The sequence below is a fragment of the Condylura cristata genome, unplaced genomic scaffold, assembly GCF_000260355.1.
Source record: "Condylura cristata isolate star-nosed mole 26May11 unplaced genomic scaffold, ConCri1.0 scaffold00034, whole genome shotgun sequence".
Classification (NCBI taxonomy): Eukaryota; Metazoa; Chordata; class Mammalia; order Eulipotyphla; family Talpidae; genus Condylura; species Condylura cristata.
Window position 1 is genome coordinate 13,347,932 of NW_004567135.1, and position 18,162 is coordinate 13,366,093.

Below are 18,162 nucleotides of genomic sequence, written 5' to 3' on the forward strand. Positions count from 1 at the left end.
CCGGATGGTTTCACTCATAGCAGGAGTAAAATGGACCAGGCGAGAAAATAATAATAATGACGAACAGCCGTATACCAGAGACATTTTACGGGGGTGGAGTGGGGAATGGGATCAAGAACAGTGGGGGGAGGGAAATGCACTGGGCTTTGGCGATGGCGCACGGGTGATTTGGTGATGGGAAGCCCACGGGGATTACAACTGAAATGGAAAAGGGCACAAAATGATATAAAAATAAACTATTATATTATTGATTTTTTAAAAAAAAAATGTCATTTCAAACATTGCCCAGGTGACTCCTGGGCACTGGGAGAGACCAACTCCCATCGACAAAAGCACACCAGGTTCTACCAAGGGCCCCAGGCAGCCACGGCTCCTCGGCTTCCCCTTTGGCGATGCCCTCCACCTCTCTCCACAGGCCCTGGGCACCGGCACACCTGCCTGCCCACAGTGTCACTCATCTGCTGTTGCTTGTACACATCTCAGCCACCTGTGTCGGGCGATGTGCTGCGTGCACATGTTTTCAGTTAACAGCACCAGCGTTGGGCACGTGTGACTGTCACTATGAAGGGCAGCCTTTCCTTCTGGGCAGCTTTGGGTTTGTCGAGATTTGTCCCGGGGCCCAGCAGAGTCACTGTCCATGGCCCTGTTGGGCACATGGTTCTCTCCTGCACGGGCACGCTCGCCTCAAGAGGCTCATGGTGAGCGAATGCACTTCAGTTCAAAAGAAAACAAGCAAGATTATCTAGAGGGAAGGGCTGGGCCCGAAAGGGAAATCTGAGCAAACGATTATTCATAAAGGGAGTGAAAAGAGGAAAGAGATCAGCAGATCTGAGGAGAGGGAGAATGCACTCTGCTCAAACTGGGTTCAGACTGGCCAGAGCAGGCCTGTGGAAATCAGGAGCCAGGAGCTGGCCCGAGGGCCTTGCTTCTGGTATATCAGGAACCCAGGGGAAACAGCGGTCCGATCCCAGTTCGGCTGTTCTGGGAGGGCTGCGAGGAGACAGCGATTCTGCATTTGGGGGGCAACTGTCAGTAGCCCCCCTCTCTCCACAAATGCCACCCCTCTGACTTACTGAGAGGCCAAGGAAAAGCACAGGTCAAGCCCAGCTCTGCCACTTCTTGGTGGCTGGACCCAAGGCCAGGCCCCTCGCCCCATGGGAGAAAGGAGTCCTTGAGTAAAATGGGGTGGAAACCAACAGGCTCCCTGTCATGGGCAGTGCAGACACCACGGGCCGGCCGTGAGCGTGTCCTCAGGCCCAGCACCACTGAGGCCAGACACAACCTGAATGCACCTAGGCACCCTGAGGTTTCCCAGCAGGGAATCTGAGCTTGGTGTGGACAGGGCAAGGGACAGTGCCCTGGGCTTCTGCTGACCTCACCGCCACCTCCAAGCTCCTCCTCTTGCACTGTGGCGCCCTGGGCTGTCACTAACCCCTGCTCCTCCATGAAATGGGGAAATAATAGTGATTCTATGTGATAAGACTGTAGTGACGATACGGCAAATATACACTATTAAATAAATGTGGCCTCCATGTCATCGTCAGTGCTCTGGCCCCTAGAGTGGCCCCTTCCAGTGTCCACTGTCCCTCTTGCCTTTAGGCTTAACCTGCTGAAGGGCACCCCTGGGCCTTCCCTCACCTCTGCACCCCGCCCCCACATCCCTGGGATGCACAGGGATGAATGATCCTGAGGCAACATTATCAGTTAAACTCACCTGGGGACTCTATGGTGATCAGAGCGGCTGCTTTTGTTCATCAGGAACAAAGTGGGTTTCTTTCTGGTGGACCCCTCTTCTTTGCAATAAGCAGATGTAGGAGTCCCCTGAGGCGCCCGCCTGGTTGACCCCACTCTGCCCCCCTGCCTGCCCCATTACACATGCCACTCAGGAAATGAGCTACTGGCTCCTCAAGGGTTGATGGCAGATCCCAAGCAGGCATCCGATACTGGGGTTCCCGGACATCCCTTTTCCCCACCCACAATTTTGAACCAGAAAAATAGGCAACTCCATGGATGTTTCTAGTGACTTCTGCCATCCCCTGGCTGTAGGGAAGTGGAGCAGTCCTGCACCACAGGACCCCGCTGGCAGAACCCCTGGACACAGGCCTCGCACCAGAGGGCCGTGGTATTGGCCGGAGGAAAGACAAGCCCAGGCAATGCCCGTCCCTGCCATCTCCAGCTGGACCAAGTCAGCCCCCACTCAGAGGAAAAGTGGGAGCCCTGGCACATTTCCCGGGAGCTCCCGCGAGACAGTAAATGGCTTACAGAAAGCCTTCGTAGGAAGGGTGTTTCTGACACTCAGCCTGCAGGGTGGGAGTCGATCCTGCAGAAACCGCCACTCCCTTGGCTGGCGGCCAAGTATACCTGAAACCTGGCCCGGACTCCCTTATCAGCAGACACACAGGAAAGGCCGTACTCCATCTCGCCCTGCGATCTCCCTGTGCTCAGCCCCGTCCTGAACTTGGCCTCCCTGGGTGACCCCCGCCCCCTCTGAAGGCCAAGCAGGCTGAGCGGCTGCTCCGGCCTCACACCTCCCAAAACCCCTACAGCACCTTGCAGGTGTAGATACACCTCCTCCCAGGCCACCCCCACTACCACACTACAGGTAGCCCCGTGACACCAGCCCAAGTCCCAAGCGAGGACGCCTCCACAGACGTAAGGCAGGACAGCACCAACCTCACGCCCTCAGACCCACAGGGCACGTGGGAGGTGACCAAGCCGTCCCCCTTTGGCCACGGGTGGGAGGGCCTCGAGGTCTCCTGAAATGTGCCCAAAAGGCAAATCACATATGAACCACCCCGGAAAGAGCAATGTTCTAGCTCACGAGGGCAAAGGGAGGCGAGCCTGCCTCGCCGGCTCACCCCTGGGTGCCCCACACCTCCCACACTGCCAGCGCTTTGCTGAACCGCAGCCCAGCATTTCATTCAGCCTGACGCACACCTGCCACTTCCGGGCACGGTGCCAGGCGTAAGGGCCACAACAGAAAGTAAATAGCCCCATAAAAGCTCACAGGGAAGTCTGTGCCTCTCCCTGTCCCTCCGCCCTCCGGGATCTCCCCTTCTTCGGCCAGAGCGCAGCCTGTTGGGGGAAGTCTTCTCTGCCTCTGCCCTGCTGGCCAACAGATCCCCAAGCCCTCTGGGTGCAGTTTACCCTGGTTCTGAAGTGACCAGCTGTAGCTGGCCAGTGCCCCTGCGGGCTGGTCAGAGATACAGGAGCTGCACACAGGCCAGAAGGAAGCGCCGGGTCACACCCACAGTAATGGCCACAGGATGAGTCAGCCCCACGCTGTCTTTTACAGGTGCTTCCCAGGGAACGTTTACATAACAGTCCGAAGACTCCTGAGTTACGGTGCCATCCCACACTGTGGCAGGTTGCACCTGGAAGGGTACCAGGGAAGGCCTCCGAGGAGGAGGCAAGTCTGAGCCGGGCACTGGATGCCACTCAGGGCTTAGGTTTCAGGCAGAAGGGCCTGCCAGGCAAGGCCAGCATCAAGAGTCCAGGCAGAGGGAGAGCCCAGCCTCCAGCCAAGTACGGCCAGCGATGCCAGAAGAGGGACAGGCACTGGGCCGTGGCCCGAGGCCGCATCCCTCAGCAGGGGGTTATGGCCCCGCCACAGCCCAAGCCTGGCTGCCTGGACACACTCTCTCTCTCTCTCTGCCTGTGTTCCTGCCCCAGGCCCTTCCATCTCAGCCTCCAGTGAAGAACCCAGATCACACTAGGATCTGGTGACCAGGCTCGAGATCACCATCCGTGATCCCATGTCCCTGTGCACCTTCCTGTCCTGGGACCAACTGCCTGCACGTCAGGGAGCACAGACCCTCACGGGACAGAGCCTGGAATTCAGAGCAGCCACTCGGGTTCCTTACTACCTACTACTCCCCCCACCTGCCAGCTTGAAGGAAAGGCCCCCCACCCCGAGCTGACTGCACTCTCCATTCACCCCACAAAGTGAAGTCAATCCACCTCTTCACTCACCCCCTCAAACTGGCCCTTCGGCGGCCTGAAGACACCTTCAGAGATCACAAAGCCCCTCAGAGAAAGGAGAATCAACATGGACTGTTGGATTTGGAAACTGAGGCCAGGAGAGAGCAAAGACTATTATACTAGGTCAGTGGTTCTCCAGTGTCCAGGTGCTCCCCACAGACTCCCAGCATCCTCGCAGGGACCCAGAATGCTGGAGCTGCTTTCCATAATAACGGAAAGATGTTATTTTCCCCTTTGCGCTCATTCTTTCCCAAGTGCACAGTGGAATCTTCCAGAGGTTACATGAGGTCTAGTATCACAACAGCCAGCCTGCAGAGGCCAGGAATCCAGCTGATTTTTCTTAAGCCAGACGAGGAGATGTGCAACAGGCCCTATAACAATGCCTTTCTCTCCCCCAAACTCGGTGTTTGGGATTTATAGTAATTTAGATGCTCCTCGTGTCAAATACGTTTGTGACTTCCTAAATCATTTCATAGGTTCGAAATGTTCCTGCTTGAGGATCTAATATGGTGATTAGCAATAATCAGAACCCAAAACAACAAAATCATATTTTGAAGACTGTGAGGAAAAGGGGCCCTGAGACTGAAGAGTTTGCAAACTTCTGTAACTGGTGGAGGGTGACCCAGCAGGAATCAAGCCCACTGGCCACTCCCGTCACCAACCCACAGTCTACATGCTGTCCCCACGCTCGAAGCAGCTCCTCCTCCCTCTCCTCACCCTTGTTGCCTAATAGGCCCATAGAAGACAGTGTCCCTGGTGGCGCAGGAGTTCAGGACAGTGCTATCAAGCTGTCCACAGCCACTGCAGCACTAGTCAGGCAGCCGGCCAGGGGCTGGCCCCCATGGTGCAGCAGCCTCTCCTGTCCTGCCTGCTGCTCCCCTCGGCAGTGTATCTCAGTAGATCCGCCTGTTCTGCTCCCCACTCTGCCTGGTGAATCCTTCCACTCCCCCCACCCCCCCATACACACACCCCTCTGGCCTACACCCCAGTTCCTGTATGCATAAATAAATAAATCTAAAAAAGAAGAAGACAGTGGGTGGGGCTCAAAGTCCAGCAACGTGGCTGAGTTGGTGTCCCGGCCCTCCCTCCAACGCGAGGCTTTGGGGGAATTGTCTCATCTCTCTGCACCTGTTTCCTGGCTGACAGAGAGTAGGAGAGAGGGATCTCTGCCCAGCATCCATTGTTTCTTTCTTTCTCAGTCATAGACCCTCTGGCTTCAGGTTCCCCTGGCCCAATAAACTCTGGAGTTAACGATTCCATTTCTCAGCCTCCCTTGCCGCTGGGAGCAGCCTCGGGACTCAGCTTTGCCCCACGGGACCTAAGCAGAAGGGTCACTGCAATGCCCAGGGAGTGTCCTCCAAAGAGGAAGAGGCTTCTCCTCAGCCCCTTTTCTTGCTGCTGCTGGAATGTGGGTGTGATGTCTGGGAACTGAGGCGCCATCTTGGGCCATGGAGTCAAAGCGCCACACTGAGGACCACAAGGAAAGGAAACAGAAAGATCTGGACCCTCGCATCCTGGGATCACACATGGGCCCTGGACATCCCACCAGAGCTTCTTCGCAGTGAGGGAGGAGTGAACTTCGTAAGCTGTGGCTGCTCAGTTGCCCTGTCACTCACGGCTCCTCACTCACCTATTCAGCAATCCCACCCCTGATGGTTGCTACAAAATGAAATTAAATGACAGTACACAGAGAAGACAGTCAAGTGCTTATGTAACCACCACCTCTGGCCTGCTGTTAATACCAGCCAAACAGCTCAAAAATGGCTTCTCCTCAGTTCTCTGCTAAACCACTCTGGCAGAGACTCAGAACAACGGTCAGCTAATTCACACACTTCCAGCATCTCCCTGGCTCCTGCCCACAATCAGTTACATCTGCCTTGCTCTGTCTCTCGTCCGTGGTGCCAGGAGCTGGCGAGGGAGATCCAGCCCCATCTCCATCAATCCATGACCTCACCCTGCCTGGGTGAATTTGCAGACCCAATTGTGGTCCCTCTTAACCACATTTTCAGTTCATTAAAGAAGACCAGGCCTCTTCCCTGGAGATGCCAAGCCTACTCAATGGAGGAGGAGAGAAAAGAGACACATCTCCCCAGTGGCAGACGGAGTGGGGGAAGAGTGAAAAGCTGTAGCCAGAGATCTGAAGCTTAGCTATTGTGTTTCCGCCCAAACAGCTGACAAAGGAGAGGGGAGGAAGAAGGCATTCTTAGGACTGGAGCAAACAAAGGAAGAAGAGGCTAATATATAAAGTGCGAGATTGTTCAGAGCTGATCTTTCCAGCTCTGCAGTGGGTGCCCCTGGAGGAGGCAAGGAGGCGCCTGGAGCCTGAGTTGGTCCAAAGCCGTGGGTTCAAGAATTCACCCTGGTGGCAAGGCATAGCTTCTCGTTTCATTGGTCAGCCTGCAAGAATGGATGGGGGAGAGTGGCCCGTTCTAATTATAACATCTGGCTGGCCTGGGACTCCTGCCCACACTCCAGGATCTGGCTGCTGAAGACCCTGTCAAGCTGGCTGATGGAGTCTCACCAAACTGGATGGGCTTGCAGCTAGACATTCCTTTCTCTGAGATAGTCGGGGTGCAGCCCTCATGTGAATTAGCACAATTGGATAAGTCACAGAAGTCCCCAGAACCAGGAGCCATGGCCATGGCATCCTCCGAGGGCCCTCCTCACCCTTTGCTGTGTCTTCTGGAGACACTGAGCAGTTTTCAGGGTTCAGCTGGTTGGGAGGACAAGGGTCAAGACCGCACCCCAATCCCCCACAGTACCTGAGCTCTGAGGATGGAATCATTCCTTCCCTCTTGATCCCAATATGGGAAGTTTAGGCCACTCTGTGATAAGCCCAGCTCCCTCCCCAGAGCTGCCACACCACTTACATTCTTTGACAAATCCCCATTTACTGACCCAACAGAACATCAGTTCAATTTCTCATGCCTGTCTGCTTCCTTGAATGAAACTACAAATGCACCTTGCCGGGTTAGCAACTACCCAAACTGTACAAAACATCTCAACTAATACATACTCACGGCACTGTCCGATTCAAGTTTGTTCTTGTCCTCACCAGGAGGAAGAAAGAGGGAAAGAAAGTCGCTTAAGAAATACTTTGTTAAAGGAGTTTGAGATTATTATGTTATGGCGATGATTATGTTATTATTATCAGAATCTGAAAGCCTGAGTATAAGACCAATCTGATCTGGCTTGAGGGTTTGCCAAGTAAGTACTTACAATGTCAAGTTCTGCTTCATTTGAAGAAGAGCTTTGGAGCCTTGTGGCAGCTTCTAATCTCAGCAGTAAAGCCAGAAAGAATCAGAATGCAGAATCAGAAAGGAGCCCCCATGAAGGTACAGCCAGGTGAAGCCAGAGAAGACAGTCAGTATTCTCAGACTTCAGAAATCAGTGGCGAGAAATCCTCACTTCTTAGCCTATGACTCCAGAAAGAGAAGGCTGAGAGAGCAGTTCTCACCATGGAGAGGAGACAGGTGTCCTTGTGTTCAAACCCTGGCTCTGGGCTAAGTGTCCCTGTGACAGAGTAGAAGGCACCTTGTTAGCAAAACTAGGTCAGGCCCCCAGGCTGCCAGCCAGCCCCCTGGGGATCCTGGGTTTCAAAGGTCTTTTCTTGCGATTTCCTGACCTTCTTGGAGCCAGCCTTCCCAGCAGGTCACAACAGGTACCGATCAGACTCTCTGAATCACCGCCAGTCTACCAAGCAAGTGAACATGGCAAAACTCTTCCCAATCTCCAGTTAAATTCCAGGTCAAGTTTCCCAATTAAGTGAATAAGTGAATGAGAGAGGCCAGGAGAGGAAGTCCCAACCACCCAGAGTAGGGCCCGCTCATGAATCCCCAGCTCTGCCTGTTATCTTCATCCTCAGCTACTACCTGCCCGCCCCCTCCCCCCGCCCCCCAGACTTCAATTATCTCCTCCAGGCCTGTGAGCTCCCTTTCAGCATAACGGTGAACAGAATCAGAGAAAGAACTGGGAACATACTTTGTAAATAAAAGGCTTGGATGATATTTAATGGGCCTCTGTGTGATTGGGGAGGCATTATGGCTGTTAAAGTAAGCATAAGTATCTGTAAATCTTCCCCCTGAGAGACAGGTGACTCCTGATGGGGAGAAGGCGGGGAGGGAATCACAAGTGAACTGTGTGCTACCTGAGAGGAAAGGGAAAGGGAGAGAATGTGAAGACACGCAATAGAATAGAAGGAGTAGGCCCTCCCTGGTGGCGCAGCGGGTTAAAGCACAGCACTAGAAGCTAAAGCCACTTCCGCATGAATTCGATTCCCGCCTGCCCTGGAGGTGACCACATGGCATGGCAGACCTCTCCTGACCCGCCCACTGCTCCCCTCAGCAGTGTACTTCATCGATCTGCCTGTTCTGTTCCCCACTCTGTCTCTGATGAGGCCTCTCACCGCCCCTGAGCCTCTGTTCTGTACGCACAAATAAATAAATCTTAAAAAAAAAAAAAAAAGAACAGAAGGAGTAAGTGTTGTGTGCGCCAAATAAACACCACAGCCGCTTAGAGACCACTGGCCGCCTGGGACTGTAGGGTGTACAGGGATACATCTGGACAAGATCTGGACCTTGAACAAGATCTGGAGGAACCTAACTGAAAGCTCTTGCTTTCCCAGCACTCGAGGGCCCTGGGAGCAGGGTTTTAGCTTCAAGTGGGCCAAAGAAGAAGAGAGAGAGGTAGCCGAAAGGGAAGAGAGTTGCACAGTTGTGCACTGCCAGAGTCAGGGAGACCCAGGCAAGAATGTCTCAAAGACTCAACTCTGTTATCCAGCTCACAGCATCGTCCACCTGTCCAGACACAGCTTATGGGCAGCATTCATGCAGTAGGGAGGGGCTAGACAAGGTAGTTTCTAGAGCCATCCACTCTGAGATGATTCACCCCTGGTAGACTGAGTAATAATAACAGCTCCTTTCTCTCAAGAAAGATTAGTCACCTTGAGAACCCCCTCCAGGGAGGTGTGTGGAGAGAACTCTTGGGGCCAGAGGCACAAAGGTATGCTCGCTGTCCAACCAGGGCCGCAGCCAAACCAGGAGCAGATGGCCTTCCCTCTTGGCGAGGTGACCCTGTGGGATGGGGCCGGGTGGGGATGGGGGACAGGCATACCTCTAGAGGTCACCAGGCTCAGCTCTGCAGGCCACATGGTATGCAACACTTCCAAGGGTCTCCGGGTCATGAGAAGACATTACACAAGTATTCACATCTTAAAGCACTTACAATGCTGAGCATGGCAATTGCCCAGATAGAAGCAGTCACGTGACTTGGGGTAGGGGTCTTTTTCTAATTAGCAAGAGCATTGTACGGACTGGCTGCAACCAAGGCCTTCTCCTGACCTCTGGCTTCATGCCGCAGATAAGACAAAGACAAAATTGCTTTCTTTATAAGGGTCAGCCCTTGCTCACATCCCAGACTGATGGAATTAAAAATAAAGCAACCCAGGGTCCTCCCTTGAGGCGCGGCGGGTTAAAGCACAGCACTAAGAAGCTTAAGCCACTTCCGCATGAGTTCGATCCCTACTGCCCTGGAGAAGATCCACATGGCCAGGCAGACCTCTCCTGACCTGCCCGCTGCTCCCCTCAGCAGTGTACTTCGTATCTCTTGCTGTTCTGCTCCCCACTCTGTCTCTGGTGAATCCTCTCATCCTCCGCATCTCTGGCCTGTACCCCAGTTCTGTATGAATAAATAAATAAATCTTAAAAAATAAATAAAATAAATAAATAAATAAATAAAGGCAACCCAATCATCTTTCTAAAATGCCCACTGTATAGCCGAGTTATCTGCAAATGAACATCAATTACTTGGGGTGTCCCAGTCATGAAAGCCAGTACAATGGGATTGGCTGAGACAAAGCCAGGTCTCTCCTCTCAGGTAAACAACCTGAAACAGCTATTGGGAGCATAAGTGGCTTGGCTTTGCTTATCACTAGTTGACACAGATTTAGCCATCCTGCCCTCAGTTTAAAAAGCTGAAAAAAAAAAAAAACTGCCTTCTTGCAAACCATCAAGCCAGCCATCATCAGTCCCAGCAGAGGCCTCTGAGGGTGTTGTGCCAGCTAGAGGACGCCTGCACCCCCTGGTGTAGGCGATAGGACCTGACTCCATGCTAACCCCCACCCTTGGAGAAACAGCAAGTGTCTCCAACATGGGAGGACAGATTCTGGCCCCAGCTCTCAGGGCAGTACAGAACCCCCCTCACTCCCCCCAGCTTGTTCTCCACTTCAAATGGAGAACAAACTGAACCCCAGTGCAGTGACACTCTCAAGCGGTCATCCCCTATAGGCTCCCAGGAGAGGCGTCTCTGTGCCTCCCAGCCAATGAGGATGCTCAAATCATGGGCCAGCACACCCTGATTGGCTGAAACCAAAGCCAGGTCTCTCAGGTAAACAACCTGAAACAGGTGTTCAGAGCTGGAGGGAGCAGCCCCAGGGGAGATTTGACACGTTTGGGGGCCTCCACCCAACACTAAGACCTTGGTAACCAATTTCTTCAGCTGCTCCCAGGACACTGGTTAGTGAGACTTTATCACACCCAGGAGACAAAATGCGTAGTGAGTGTGCAGCTGCAGCTTCAAAAAGGTCCCCCAGGAGACAAACAGGCTTCTGGAGGGTTCTCCCTGGCTCCCTCTCTCCCCTTTGTCTCCAGGGGACAAAGTGCCCCATCCCCCTCCTCCACGCTGCCCTCAGTATCAGCTTCTCCATTTGAGAAGCCTGTCTTCACCTCCCACTTCTCGTGGATAAATGAGTGTGTCCCTTTGTGCTCTGAGGGTGGGAGAACATTTGTCCAGAACCTACTCTTCTGGTCTGTGTTTGCAAAATAAAATGAGACAAAGCCCAGGTCCTCAAAGTGCTGATTTGGCATGAGAGACATCTGTGCCCACCCCCCCACCCCGATTCCCACCTTAGGCACCCCCTTCATCATGCCCCAGAGAGGGTAAGCACCAAGGCAATCTGTAAGTTTAGAAACAAAAGAAAGAAATGATGTAAAAAAAATAACAATCCCTCCTTCCTGCACATAGTACTGTGAGCTGCTCCACCTGACGTTCACCTGGACAAAAAGCTGCTCTGGAAGCGAAGTCGGCCGCTGTCTCTGGCCCGCCACGCAGATGGGTGCGTTCAAGGCACGCTTGCCTTCCCTCTAACTCAGGCTGAGGCAGTTCCCCCAGAAGAGATAAAGTTGTAATCAGAAAGAGGGGGAGGAGAAAAAGAGTGAATTTTGATGATGATGTTTGAAGTAGAGTGACTTGGCCAGCCTCTCTCCACTGACACCCCTCAAAGGGCAGGTGCACCATAGGATCCCTAGACAAGGGGGCCCAGCAGTCAGTCAACAGTAACAGAAACAATAGCAATACTGCTCACACAACCGAGCCCCTCAGGCACACTACACACATATTCTGTCTCTTCTCCTTACGTGGCCCTTAGTGTTCTGCCTGCTCTACATACGCAGAGGTGAGGCTTGGAGAGCTAAGAGTTCTGAAGCCACACGTAGCCTGACCCCGTGGCACCATGCAGACCCAGGGACGAGACCAGCTGGATGAGCCACCAGAGGGGGTTTCAGAAGTCTCTCTGGAAAGAAATGGAACTGAGACTCCCACGTGACCACCTGCTTCTCAGTTGTTACAACCCTGTCAGCCTGGTGAGAGCCCGCCCAGGCTACATTCTGGGTATCACGACAATGACCCAGCACCACTGCACCACTGAGAAAAGACTTTTGGAAAGTGTTTGTTTATATCTTGAAAACTGTGTTTACTGTCTGTCCAGAATATCTTCCTTGGCCCCTCATGCTCCTCAGTTCAGAGGTCAAATTATTCCATGAAAATATTCAAAGACTCTTTGAATAAACAAGCAACTCATAGTGAAGTTTCTCTTGCTAAGTTGGGGGTGTGTGTGAGAGAGAGATTTTACTTCTGGAGTATAAGAGAGCTGGAATTTCTCTAGCTGCATGCAGATTCTGGTCAATGAGACTTCCACGAATGAAGGATTTGGGGTGATCCATTCCCTAAATAAATAGCACCACGGATAGGACAGTCGCCCACCCAGCAAATACCTGTTGAGACCTCTGGTGTACTGGGTCTCCAGCGCTACCCACAGACACATACAATCAGTCTAGAGCTAGAAGGAACCTTAAGAATTGTGGCGCCTACGTCTTAGAGGAAAGTACAGGAATACAGGGAGAAACAGCATGAGCAGCCTGTGAGGACACAGCCAAGCACCACAGAAGTGGGGAGCCAGACAGGGCGTACAATCTGACGCTGTCGCAGGGTGGTGGCGACTTCGGACAGCTACATAAACTCCTATAGCCTTGATTTCCTCATCAATCAGCAACACTATAAAACCACATGTGCCCTGCCTTTCCCTGAGGGACTTGTGGCTCCGTGACTGCTGTTCACGTGCTCTGGAGCATCTTGTTAAGTCCTGTCATGGCGGCGGGCTCGGATATAAGCAGAGGCCACCTCTTCATGCCGGGTCCGTGCAGAACCAAGGACCGCTCATCTACCAGCAGCCCAGAGCTTGGCTGCTCCATGACTCTGCAACCATAACCCTCAATGCAAGGTAGCAGCCCTGCCTCCCAGCTCAGAGGCAGCTGATGTCTAAACCAACAGGCCTGCGTGGCCTCCCTGGAAGGGAGGCTCCTGGAAGGAACAACTGAGCCCGAGTTATAACTACACGACGACGGTTCGACTCTCCCACTGCCCAATGCCGCTCCCCAACTCCCTCCTAGATGTTGCTCCTGAGAGCCTCCCTGATGACCTCTGTGCACGCAGGGATCCAGCAGTCTGCTTCCCAGGGAGACTGATGTACCCTTGCAAGACATGGAGCTCTGAGCCCAGCCTCGGCAGGGAGCTCCATGTGCCAACATGGGCCCAGCCTCACCCCAGAGCCATGTTGCTGCAGCCGCTCCTCAGCCCCAGCAGCCTGACCCCAAAGGGTTGGGGGTGCAGGGGAAGGCCATCTACTGAAGGTCTTTCCCTCCCGGAAGCTTCATACTCCCAACACCGCCATACAGAGGCATCTCTACCGGCAGACCATGGGAGCAAGAGCCAGAAAGGGGCATGCTGAAAGGTCAAAGAGCTACCACCCGAGGGGGCGGGGGGGGGAGGCGGCAACTGCCACCCTGTCTGAGCTAAGTGGAAGACAGGCGCGCACACACAAGGAGGGGCCGTGTGGGCACAGAGGCGGGCGGTGGAGCGAGGCAGCCCCAAGCTGAGGCATGCCGTGGCCACCAGGAGCTGGAAGAGGCCCAGCAGGATTCTCCCTGGAGCCTCCCCAGTGACGGCGACTCTGCCGACACCTTGATCTTGATCCAGAAAAAATAAGGGAGACTTCTGGGCTCCAGAAATATGAGACAGTACATTTCTATATCATAAACCACTAAGTTTGATGTTATTTTGTCACCACCGCCTCAGGTATCTACTACATCTGTCCAAGCTTCAGGCTCACTTCAGGCTCATCCCTGCCATGCCCCCCAGCCTCCCTGACTGAAGAGTAAACACCACCCCCACCCGCAGTCTTGCTGATGTGCTAGCAAGACCTCGCTTTCCCTTCCAATTTGTACTTTCCAACAAGCACTTACAGAACTCCTAACGAAAGGAATTGTTGGGTCCTCCCTGGTGGCGCAGCGGGTTAAAGCACAGAGAAACTAAAGCAACTTCCACATGAGTTCGATCCCCGCCTTCCCGAGAGGTGACCCACATGGAGCGGCAGACCTCTCCTGACCCGCCCGCTGCTCCCCTCAGCAGTGTACTTTGTCAGTCTGCCTGTTCTGCTCCTCGCTCTGTCTCTGGTGAATCCTTTCACCGCCCCTGCACCTCTGGCCTGTACACCAGTTCTGTATGCATCAATAAATAAATCTTTTGGGGAAAAAAAAAAGGAATTGTTTCTACTGGCAAGGTTTTAGACACGTGGCGCATGAGTATGGAGATATCTGGGGACAGGGAAGTACACTGGATGTTAAACAGAAATCTATAATCATTCACCCATTAGACCAGACCCAGTTCCAGAAGCCCAAGTCCAGAGACCACTAGAGTTAGGCAATAGGCAACCAGACTAGTTTTCAGAGGGAAGTGGCCGTGGGAATCCTACACTGAGCATCCAGAGCAACCCCTGGAAATAAATCTACCCTCTCCTAGACAGAGGACCTAAGCCACACATCTTTGTGCCTTGTGGTTCCAGAAGTCCCACACCAGCTGACCACATGCAGGCTGGATGAACCCACCTTCTGTATCTCCTCGGCGGAGGTGTTGCACTGACTGCCGGGTGGGAGAACTCGCTTGCACCGTTCTTCTCCACTGCTCATGGCCCAGGAGTTGGCAAAGTCATAGGGGTCCGAGGTCAAGGTTCCTGTGAAGAAAAGTTTGATTTCTGTCGGAGACTTTGTCCCCGATCATGGATTATTGGGGGACAGAACAGGCAGGGTCTCAAGGTGGGAATGGCGTCAGCGAGTGGAGATTCCTAAAAAAGGGGAGGAAAGGGAAAAAAGGGGAGCGGGTGTGAGGAAGACAGGGGAATGGGAATTGGATGCAAGTCTTCCTGCTCTGCCTTTAGCAGAGGTTTATTTTATACACATCAAGCAGGCAGAGGGATGACATTAGCATATGAAATGGGCTGAGATCACATTCACATTCTTTGCTAAGAATAGTCTGGGGTCGGTTTGACCTTCAGTTGAGGTTATAACATTTTTAAAATCAATCTATCAAGGTTAAAACAGGTACATAGATTCACAAAGTTTAAGACTAATATTACTATATTTACCACAGTGAAGATTAACCAAAATAAAGTCCCTTAAACATTATCTATTACTTGAAGTCTTTCATTCTCATAGAGACATCCTAGGGGGTAAAGTAAAGTGAGGGGAGGAAGAGGAAATTTCTTGTAAATCAAATTAAGGTAAGGTTCTTTGAAAAACTTGTTAGAAAGTTTAAGTGAGTTTTCTTGAAGTCTAGATGGTCGAAAACCTGATTAGCTCTGAATAAGCGACTTGGGTGAATTTCTATATCTAAAGACTAGATAGTAGAAAGCTTGAGTGGTTATTTAGAAACTGAATAGAAGGCTAGGAGAGATAGAGTGATAAGATTTGGGTTTTCCTCTGTCTGGCAGTGAGAGACTTTGCAGTAACAGCCATTTGTTTTTATTAATCAACTTTTGACTTTAAGAGGAGTTTCTCACCCTGGTGCAGTACTTGCTTGTCAGGGCCAGGTAGCGCCTTCTGAGGCTGAGGCAATCCAATTGTAAGCTGAAGTTTGCTCAGAATATTTTGATATTATGATTATACAAAAAAGGGAGGTCAAGCGATAAGTTAGCAGTGGAAAGTCTGATTTTTCAGAGCTTTTCCCGATCTACCCAGAATCTGTCAGACGATAAACGTTGCACAGCTTGTGTCAGATTTCCATCAAATCTGCTTCTGGGTTCCCATGCAAACAAGGTAAAAACAGGGTCTTGAAAATGACTTGGGCATCCACGTTCACAACAGGATACCGGGGTCTGAGTGCCAGTCCTGACATCTTTCTGACATCTGACCAGCTCCATGGCCATGGGGTTAACCACGGCAGAGGGAAAGGTATTCCAGAAAAGCTCACCTTCTTGAGTCCTAAAGTCATCCTCAGCGAAGATATTGAAGTCGCCACACAGCCCACAAGTCTTGTTGAAGTATCTGTCTGACAGCTGTACTTGAAAGTTGCCGTTGCCATCAATTCTGGCCACAAAGCCATAGGCCTCGCTGGACAGCTTGTGATACCCTGCCTCAGTTTCCAGATACAGCCCCTTGGAGGCATAGGGCACAGAGACTCTGCAGGAACAAGGAGCAGCCCAGGGAGAGCAGCGGTCACACATTTCCTGAATGTCCCTGTCACCTTTCAACCCCAGCCCTGGCCTGTGGTACAACATTTTGCACAAAGTACCCGAGGACCTAGACCAGGGGTCAGGAAGCCTGGCTTTCCCAGTCCCACTACTCACTTCCTCTGGGTGCTTTTACTTCCCACCTAAGCCCCCTGCTTTTCCATCTGATGAAAAAGAGTATGAAGAGGAATCCCCAGAGCCCTTCTTAATTCCAGCCCCGTCCCCCAGCTTCTGACTAACCTTTGGTCGCCCTGCAGCACAGTACCATTAACAAAGAGGTGGACATCAAAAAATTCCCCCAGGTACACGGAGAGGCTCACTCTGTGGCCATTTTGGAAATCCCCTGGAGAAGAAGAATCGAAGTAGTGATGATTACCCCAAAAGGGTAAATGTTTTTATTTATAACAATCATCTGTACAATTTTAACTCAGTGAAAAACTACCCTAAAAGACTTAACACGTGCACGACAAAATCTCCCTAAAAATCTCATTTACTTGAGCATTCTTTCCACTCATCCAAAAATATTTAAGCTAGCCGGTTAGCTCGGTTGGTTAGAGCGTGGTGCCAGTAAAAATATTTATTGAGTGTCCCTCTCTTGTAATCTCTTATATATCTCAAAAAACAAAATAATATAAAAGCATGACCCCTCCCTTGTGGGAGTTTACAGGCTAGGTTCAGGTAGCCCCTGCTTTCTGAAAGTTTGCGTAACCTGTCACTTTTATAAAAGACTTGTAGAAGTGCCTGTTTGCCATAACCAAAAGAAACTGGAACAAAAAGAAAAATAGGATTCAGTGTTTGTTTTGCAGTAGCTGTTCTAGCAGCAGCAAGACCCCAGAGTGGCCACGCTCCATCCAGGGAACCCCCTTATACAGACCATGTATTTATTATAGCATTCCTGCTTTTACTACACATTCCTGTTAGTTGGGTTTTATATGTAATTTCATAGTGTATGGTTTGGCAGGTTATTTTGGGGGAATGTTCAACATTGCTCTTGTATAAAAGAGTAGTTACTTCTTGGCTCTACACTTCCGTTTATGAAATTTTTCACAGGAATGCTGTTTTCAGATGGAGGAGGAAACTAACCCAAGATAAAACAAGCTTGCATCACTTGAGTACACAAATAAAAGCAACAATAAGTAAACAATGAAGCCAGCCAGCCCCCACAGATGGTGGGACTTGAGTCTACCAAGGTGGCCAACACTTGGGGTCAATGGCCCGTTGTCACAGAGCTAAGTGGTGACGGAGCAGAGTCAGGCAGGGAAGGGCGCTGGCTTACGTATGGAGGGCGGGCTCTGTGTGTCCCCTGAGAGGCAGATATGAGGACCCAAGAAGCGGCCCCAGAGCCCAGCACTGGGGGGGGGGGGTGTTGAGAGAGCTGGGGACCCACTGGAGGACTGCACTGGAAGGAGCCTGTGAATTCCTGTCCCTTGAGGATCGAGGAGACCCCAAGCAGCCAATCCACACTCAGAGGGCCACAAGGGGGTTTCTGAAAGTGTGTCCTGGAGAAGTCTCCAGTTCAGAAAAACATACTATAGATGCCTGAGAGGCCTCAGAGAGCATCCAAACAACCTTTCTGCCCAGAAGCAGGGTAAAATCACAATGTCCTGCACGACCCAGGTCGTTACCGAATGCAGGTCTCAGTTTTCCTCAGCCAATAAAAGGAAACAGAGTTTGAGGAAAAGGAAAGTGGTTTTATTTGTCGACAGGTAAGGAGGGCAGCAGACTCTTGTCCGAAAGACCGCAGCCCTGCTCTTTAGCAAGCTGCAAGGCTATTTATACAAAGTCAAGCAAAAGGGGGGAGATGCACAAGGCTGCCAAGGGGCGGGAGCAGGGGTCAGCACGGAGATGGACACAGGTGGGCACCAGCTCACCTTCGGCACCTGCTGTTTGACTCCTGTCTCCTTGGAAAGCAAGAACGTAAACCTGCCCAACAAGGGAAGAGAAACTGCAAGGAACAGGGAAAGACCAACTTGCTGATGGTCATCTGAGACAAACTTGTGAATGTTCATCCGGGAGACCAGTCCAGTCAGAAAGAAGACAAACTTGTCAATGCTTATCTGAGAGACCAGTCGTGTGTAACTGCATCACCCTCACACGTCTCACTAACGACACTTCCCCTCACCGCACTACACGGCCTCTCTAGTCTACTCCACTTTGTTATTTTTAAAGCAAACTACAACCATAGCATTAATTTTATGCCACAGAGAGCCTGACTCAGCTTGGAAAACAGTGGTGGAGACTGATTCAGACTTCAGTTTCAGATGGAGAAACTGAGGTCTACCTGCACAGCAGGGTTTCTCCACCCTGCACTATTATCGTTCAGTCAGGAACTTCTTGCTGTGGGG

General features: G+C 51.8%; 1 protein-coding gene across 1 annotated transcript in view; it reads right to left on the bottom strand.

Annotated features, from left to right (window-relative positions):
* The window catches only part of LOC101636163 (von Willebrand factor), a 104,412-nt gene that overhangs the window by 79,224 nt on the left and 7,026 nt on the right, over nt 1-18,162 (bottom strand). Inside the window, exons 4-6 of the mRNA XM_012732432.1 lie at nt 16,058-16,160; nt 15,559-15,767; nt 14,199-14,323 (exon numbers count right to left, since the gene is read on the bottom strand). Coding sequence (XP_012587886.1) covers nt 14,199-14,323; nt 15,559-15,767; nt 16,058-16,160 — 437 coding nt within the window. The remainder of the gene's footprint in view (nt 1-14,198; nt 14,324-15,558; nt 15,768-16,057; nt 16,161-18,162) is intronic.